Source organism: Sinocyclocheilus anshuiensis, unplaced genomic scaffold (genome assembly GCF_001515605.1).
Source record: "Sinocyclocheilus anshuiensis isolate Anshui unplaced genomic scaffold, SAMN03320099.WGS_v1.1 scaffold234, whole genome shotgun sequence".
NCBI lineage: Eukaryota > Metazoa > Chordata > Actinopteri > Cypriniformes > Cyprinidae > Sinocyclocheilus > Sinocyclocheilus anshuiensis.
Window position 1 is genome coordinate 657,782 of NW_015544165.1, and position 8,133 is coordinate 665,914.

Genomic DNA, 8,133 nt, shown 5'->3' on the forward strand with positions numbered 1-8,133 from the left:
TCACACGCTGTTTGGTATCGGCTTTTGGTATCGGGGCTTTTTTACGAGTACGAGTACAGGAGCGCAGTATCGGGTCCGATATCGGTATCGGTGCATCCCTAATTATTAGTCAGATCTTTGCCCTGTGCACAGAGAGGCTCTATTAGCCACGTTAAAGTACTGAACAATGCATTTACTTATACTTGTTCAAAAGTTTGGGCTCAGTCAGATTTGCTTTTGAAAGAAATTATTTTTTTTCAGCAGGGTCACAGTAAATTGATCAAAAGTGATGGTAAAGACATTTACAAGATCATTTCTTTTTCAAATAAATGATGTTCCTTAGAAATTTCTATTCATCAAAGAATCCTGGGGAAAATGTATCATGGTTTCCACAAAAAAACATGTTTTTTGAAGAAATGTTTCTTGAGCACCAAACAGCATATAAGAATGATTTCTGAAGGATCATGTCAGTTGGAGTAATGGCTACTAAAAATTCATCTTTGCCATCACATGAATAAATTACATTTTAAAATACATTGAAATAGAAATCAAATTATTAAAATTGTTAACTATTTCAAACTATTGTTTTTTTTGTTTTTTTTACTATATTTTTTAATCAAATAAATTCAGCCTTGGTCAGCATAAGAGACTTCTTTCAAAAACATTTAAAAAAATCTTTCTGATCTCAAACGTTTGAATGGTAATGTACATTTACTGTTATAATCTTCTGTTATTCTTACTGTTGTATTTACTGTTATAAATACATACTTTGTGTATATATAGAATATATATTAGAATGTATTTATTTAATAAATAGTAAGTAAATGTGTGTGTTGACAGAAACTGGTGCGCTCTAAAGCCTGCGCAGACGCAGGGCTGCTGGATGAGAACCTGCTGCGCAGATGTCTGCAGTTCTTCAGTATGGTCATCCAGCTCATCTTGCGTATGGTGGAACCTGCCAACCCAGGGTCAGTTCACTTAACATCTCTTCAGATGCCCCTTACATTCTTTTAGCCAAATTGTAGTCAAGACGTTGTTCTGTTCTGATTTCCTGTCTTTTATCACCTTACAGCGTAACCCTGCCTCTGAACCCAGAAATCCCCAAAAGTTTTGCAGCACTGCCAGAGTTTTACATTGAAGATGTGGCCGAGTTCTTGCTTTTTATTGTGCAGTAAGTGTATGAGATTGCTGAAATCTGCACATTTATATTATCCAAATTTAGTAAAATTGGACTCTCTCCGCCACCCCCCCCCCCCCCCCCTTTTTTTGTTTGTTTGTTTGTTTGATTTAACCTGAATTTTAAATATACCTCTGTTTCAATGGAGATAAAATTATGATACTGTATGTTTCATACTGTACTGAGTCAAGACGCATTGTGATTGTGAGTTGAACAGAGGTTTCAGGACGTACAGAACGGCTTCAGGTTTGCTATTTTGTTGAAGCTTCGACATTTCCCCCACTTCCCCCTGTTGTTTGAAATGTAGCAACAGCACACCATTCCCAGGGAAGCGAGGACTAATTCAGTGAAGTGGAATGAGGAATTGCCGTTTGCTTTGACAGCCACGCCATAAATATTGACTCCTACAAAAATCTACATTTCCTGCAGCCCTCCTGCCGTCTGCACGTCCCGCAACACTTTCTGACAGCTCTGGCCATTCCCAAATCCCAATCCATCCTGTTTGTGTCAGTCAGGTGTCCGAGAGTCCCAGCTGCTCCGCAGGCCTGCTGCTGCTGCCGCCGGCACCATGTGTGAGCCGCCAGGTGCTTTTCATTTCAACCTTAACGCTCTCCAGAGACTCTCAGAGGGGTTACACTAGGTCTCACCTGAGCTAATTGGTCCTTCAGGGGGAAAAGTGTGAGAAGACATGCTATATTGCTTTAGCCTTCAACTTCTTTTGATTGATGGCTGACATGTAAAGGTCTAGACAGAGTGTGTACATGCTCGATGTTGGTATAAAATACGTTTGATCTTTTATGTGTCTCTGATGAAGCTGCAGGAAGTACTGCAGCATCTCTGTACGTCTTTGAGCTTTGAACAAAACATTTGCTTTCCACAGGTTCTCTATGAGCCGTGCACTGAAGACATTGTGAACTTTCTGGTGGTCTTCATTTGCAGTCAGAATTACATAAAGAACCCATACTTGATCGCCAAGCTGGTGGAGGTGCTGTTTGTCACCAATCCTGCAGTGCAGCCGCGCACTCAGCGATTCTTTGAGATGATGGAGAACCACCCACTGTCTATCAATCAGCTTGTGCCAGCTCTCATGAAGTTTTACACCGGTGAAAAGGGTTCTAAAATATCATTTTTAAAGTCTGTTCTATGCATTTTGATTTGTTAATGCTAAATGGATGTGTTTTCTTAGATGTGGAGCACACTGGAGCCACAAGCGAGTTCTATGACAAGTTCACCATCCGTTACCACATCAGCACCATATTCAAAAGCCTATGGCAAAACATTAACCACCAAGGCACCTTCCTGGAGGAGTTCAAGTGAGTTCACCATTTTGAGTGAAATTTGAAATAATTATAGACTAGAGGATGTATCACCCAGGCCGATTAAGTGACAGAAATTTGATAATGAATGAAAAACTGTTTTTGTTTGCAATTTAAAAAAATCATTTAAGTTAATATTGTGTAAAATAAGTATTAATTTTATTTCAGCAATTTTGTGTACATTTCAATTAAATAGTCATGTTATATATCAGCATAATATAACAGCTAATGAAAAACTTGATTGACTCTAACGATTGAACACTAATTTGAAAAATACAAAATATATATAAATATCTAAAATAAATATAACAATTACATTTTTTATTAATGTCAAAAAAAAATTTTACATTTATTTGATTGTTTGTGTAATATTTTTGTTAAACGTTTATATATTTATTTTACACGTATATTAATCATACCTTTTTCCTCTGTCTCGTATTCATTCTGCAGCTCTGGTAAACAGTTTGTGCGCTACATCAACATGCTAATTAACGATACAACTTTTCTGCTGGACGAGAGTTTGGAGTCTCTGAAACGCATCCATGAGATCCAGGAGGAGATGAAGAATAAAGAGCAATGGGACCAGCTGCCCAGGGTCAGCACATATCACAACTTTACCAATAATTCAGTTACCTACCCTTTTAACTGCATTGTAATGGATATAATGCACTAATGTGCCAGGGGAAAAGCATTAGCTTTAAGGCTAAAAGGAAGGGGAGTGACTTTTAAAGTCTGTGTAAAGGCAATTCAGAGAATTGTTTCTAAACACATTATAAATGTTAGAAACGTATTGCTGAAAACACATTACAAAGACTTTGAACTATGTAGTACTGTAATGTGGAGTTAGACCGTTAAATAGTTTTTCAACAATTTTGTGTTCAGGATTTTTTTGGGCAGGCCTGAAATCATGTCTTGATGACGCACTGGAGCCACGGAGCATGGCCCCTCCCCTAACAATATATAATAGGTGTGTTCGGCTTGAAGCGGCACAGCGCAAACCAATCGGTGTATGGCATCAAAGTACCGCGAGAGCGATAAGAGAGCAGATGCTCCTTATGTGTTCGAATCGCTTTCGCGGTACTTTAATATCATACACTAGCCAGGTTTCCATCCAAAGTTGCGAATTTAACTTGTACGCAAAATTGGAATATCGCATAAAACGTACAAATAATCACCGTTTCCATCGGACGAGTCAAAGAGAACAAAATCGTCTGGCACTAAATATCACTAAGAAAAGTAGGAGAAGCCACTGAATATAATAATTTTCATATATAATAAATTACTTGCGCCTCGAGCGAGCAGACGAAACACAATAAATGCAGTCATTGCTTTCGGAGGTGGATGCCTTCTGTTTAGGAAGTTCTGGGATGCAATTATACAGAAACACTTTGACGAAAGACTTTGCACGGGCATTTAAGAATGATCATAACATTTCAGATGCTGTGCAACGAGATCGGTCCGCTGGTTTTAGTCAGGTTATGCCGTCTTATAGCGCAAAGTCACATGACTTTTGATGCGCATGGAGGAATTTTTCGCACAAGTCAACAACCACTTCAAATGAGCGTAAAAACTATTTTGCCAATTAAGGGATTGTTTTTCGAAATTGGCCATTTTCATCACTTTTATCTGATGCGATACTTCAAAATGCGCATAAAAACTGGGTGATGGAAACATATAGCTAATGATCGTTCTGCGCAGCGCCGATTCAAGTCGAACACAACTAATAACTAGAGTGCATTAGCATTCGGTCAGAAATCTTGGTGTAACTTTTGATAACCAGCTGACCTTCAAAGACCACATTGCAAAGACCGCTCGATCTTGCAGGTTTGCATTGCACAACATCAGAAAGATCAGGCCCTTTCTAACGGAGCATGCTGCACAACTTCTTGTCCAGGCCCTTGTCATCTCTAGGCTGGACTACTGCAATGCTCTTCTGGCTGGACTTCCATCAAGCACAATCAAACCTCTACAAATGATTCAGAATGCAGCGGTACGACTGGTCTTCAACGAGCCCAAAAGAGCCCATGTTACACCTCTCTTTATCTCCTTGCACTGGCTACCGGTTGCGGCTCACATCAAGTTCAAGACATTGATGCTTGCATATAGAACAGCCACAGGCTCAACACCCGCCTACTTCCACTCGTCTGCTAAATGACTAAATGTAAATGTAAATGTAGCATCAGTGGTTCAACACCGTCATTACTGTCATTACCGTTAGTTACTACAGCCTACAGTTTCCTAGCTAGCTATGCCATCGTCACGTAAATGCATATTACCTGGATGCGGTAATTTACAAAACAGCTCAGTCTCCTTATTTTAAATTATTTGTATGACAGTTGAGAGAGGCGGCAGCTTTCCTGTGAGTGGGCGTGGTTTCAATGCAGACTGCAGACACGCCCCCAGCATTTGAGAGCAGAAAGTACTGCTTATTTTTTCAAGATTTTGATAACTTATTTTATTTACTTGCCGTTTTTTCTTATCATTCAAATTTGTCTGGGTGTTTAATAACACATTTTTCTGTGGTGTGACAAACTCCGAACACATATGTAATATTACTTTACACGGACTTTAAAGGGAATGGTTGTACAGCAGTGTTTCTACTTGCATTGACACTTTTTGTTTTCCAGTTCCAATCACATCTAATTTCACGTGAAACGTTTTGATCCTCAGGAGCAGCAGCAGAGCCGACAGTCCCAGCTGACTCAGGATGAGAGAGTATCACGATCGTACCTGGCTTTAGCCACAGAGACAGTGGATATGTTCCATATCCTCACCAAACAGGTCCAGAAGCCCTTCCTCAGGCCTGTAAGTATGGAAACATGTTACACTCCTGCATGCTGTAAAAACACGCCATTACATTATGACATTCAAAATTTTGGGGACGGTAAGATTTTTTTGAAAAAAGTCTCTTATGCTCACCAAGGCTGCATTTATTTGATAAAAAATGCAGTAAAACAGTAATATTGTTTTCTATTTTAATGTAATGGCATTTTCAGCAGCCATTACTCCAGTCTTCAGTGTCAAATAATTCTTCAGAAATAATTCTGATATGCTGTTATGAAACATCTCTTGTTATTAGAAATGCTGAAAACATTAGTAATGCTTTATATTTTTCGGGGAAAACTGTGATACATTTTTCTTTCAGGACTCTTTGATGAATGGAAAGTTTAAAAAACAGCATTTAATTGAAATCAAAATCAATTTAATGCTGAATAAAAGTATCAATTTATTTATTTTTTTTTTACATTTCTGACTCCAAACTTTTGAACGGTAGTGTATGAACAGCTTAACAGGTTGTTATATGAGTAGAAGCTGTTTAATAAAGCTATATAAGCAGACAGTCGTAGAAATATAACTTAAGAAACATTTCAACAGACAACAAACAGATCCACTTTAGGAAGCACCTACAAAAGAGGTAGAGCGTAACAAAGTCTAATTAATTCAGCTTTGGTTAATAGGAAAAAAGCATGAGCACTGTAATCTGCTGCTTGCAGTAAATTAATCTCCTGCGCTCTGCTCTCTGCAGGTATTTATAGTCTTCAGGGAAAATTGAGCTGCTGCCAGGGTTAGAACATTGAGTTTATTCAGAGGTGTGAGAAAGGGCACTTTTAATGACACTAATAGAGCAAATACATGACTCATGTTGTATTGAACAGGAACTGGGTCCTCGTCTGGCTGCCATGTTGAATTATAACCTGCAGCACCTGCAGCAGCCTAAATGTCGAGACTTGAAGGTGGAAAACCCAGAAAAATATGGTTTTGAGCCAAAGAAGCTCCTGGATCAGCTCACTGACATTTATCTGCAGCTGGACTGTGCACGGTTTGCTAAAGCCATTGCAGATGACCAGGTCTGTATTTGCTCACTAAGATCATACTGTTTGGTGCTTAACTGTATTGCAAGAAAAACATCAACAAAAATCTTTTTTTTTTCTCTCTCACTTTTAGCGATCATACAGCAGGGAGCTGTTTGAGGAGGTCATTTCAAAAATGAGAAAAGCGGGCATAAAATCCACCATTGCTATTGAGAAATTCAAACTTCTGTTGGAAAAGGTAGAGGAGATAGTAGCCCGCAATTCTCAGTCTGAGATGGATTACAGTGATGCCCCAGATGAGTTTAAAGGTGAGAGTCATCAAGTCTTCATTTGGTGCTCAACATTGACAACAGTTGTGCTGCTTAATATTTTTGGGGAAACCTTGGTTAATAGAAAGTTCAACAGCATTTTAATTTGAAATAGAATTTTTCTGTAGCATTATAAAGGTCTTTTGATCACATGCAATGCATCCTTGCAGGAAGTATTTTTCAGTCAGAATTGGCAGCTTTACCTCCTCTGCTGCCCATCTCAAATCTGGACTTCCCCAGGGATCTATCCTAGCACCTCTGCTCTTCTCTCTCTCTACGTGCTTCCCTTAGGTTCGATTCTGAGAAGGCATGGCGTATCTTTCTATCTTTCCTAATATATTGCTTAATCTTGGGGGTAATATATTCCTTATTATTTGGATAGATCTTAATGGTCTGTTTTGGGACCACTGTATCAACACAAAAATGAATATAACCTGTAATCGCTAACGCAATACTGTCAATATTGTCATCTTGATAAAAAACGTCCCAATTTGTAGCCAGAAAACCACTCAACTCCTCTTTTGTACAGTCCTGCCACACATTAACTGTTCTTAAAACTGGTTTACTCTTCCTAAAGGCAGACCTGTAAATAGGAATTAATTGGATGGTATTATGGTCCAAATTTGAAAGAGGAGGCCTAATCTTATCTACATATGCTTCTTTGATGTTACCATACCATTTATCTAATATTTTATTTTTCCTTGTACCATTACAAACATACTGCTGAAATCCTTGGGGAGCATAGTCCATCTTACAATGATTGAAATCTCCTAATACAAATATTGGTGCATCAGGTTTGTTCTGTAATTGCTGATGGACAATCAGCAATCCTTGAAGCAGCTTTTGATGCATCCCCCCTGAGCGGAATATATATGGCGCAGATGAAGATATTTCCATAGCCTCTTGGCAAATAATAAGGTCTTAGACATAAATAGGACTGTGCGATTAATCGAAATCGTCATAAAATCGCGATTTGAGCATGCACAATTTCTAAATCGCTTTACAGCACGATTTTCCGCGCCCCCGACCTCCCGCAGTATGCTATCCCAACCAATCAGAATGCAGCGCGCCTAAATGGAGCACGAGAACAGAACAGACCGGGCGGGCATACAACCGTAACGCCAGGTTCACACACGTCTGTGGTGCGTATTTTTTCCGCGCCCATGTTAACGGATCAGAGCGTTCACACTGCACGCGATTGCGGTCCGGCAGTGCACTACAGGAGCGATGCGTCTGCAGCAGTCATGCTGCGATCGTTTCCGCACTGAGTCTATTTCTGCTGTGTTATACATGCTGAATTAAAGTGACAGTGCATTATTCGCGGTAAAAATTAACATGGATTGACACGGAAATTTAGTAATTACACCATAAATGCATATAATTAAAGTCTACTGTTTCACAGTCAACACATGGCTTTTTGGCTAGATTTAAAACAAGGAAAAGTGCGCTTTTAGATAAACAAGGCAATAATAGATGGCACTCGTGGTGGCAGTTAAACAAAGTTATATTTATTGAGTTTAAACGTGAATATGTCTATGAAA

General features: G+C 39.0%; 1 protein-coding gene across 1 annotated transcript in view; it reads left to right on the top strand.

Moving 5' to 3' along the window:
* Nucleotides 1-8,133, top strand: part of LOC107695775 (ubiquitin conjugation factor E4 B-like) — a 41,849-nt gene that overhangs the window by 25,055 nt on the left and 8,661 nt on the right. Inside the window, 8 exon segments of the mRNA XM_016495816.1 lie at nucleotides 820-840; nucleotides 842-875; nucleotides 878-947; nucleotides 1,052-1,153; nucleotides 2,027-2,259; nucleotides 2,343-2,469; nucleotides 2,923-3,067; nucleotides 5,143-5,277. Of these exon segments, the coding sequence (XP_016351302.1) occupies nucleotides 820-840; nucleotides 842-875; nucleotides 878-947; nucleotides 1,052-1,153; nucleotides 2,027-2,259; nucleotides 2,343-2,469; nucleotides 2,923-3,067; nucleotides 5,143-5,277 (867 nt within the window).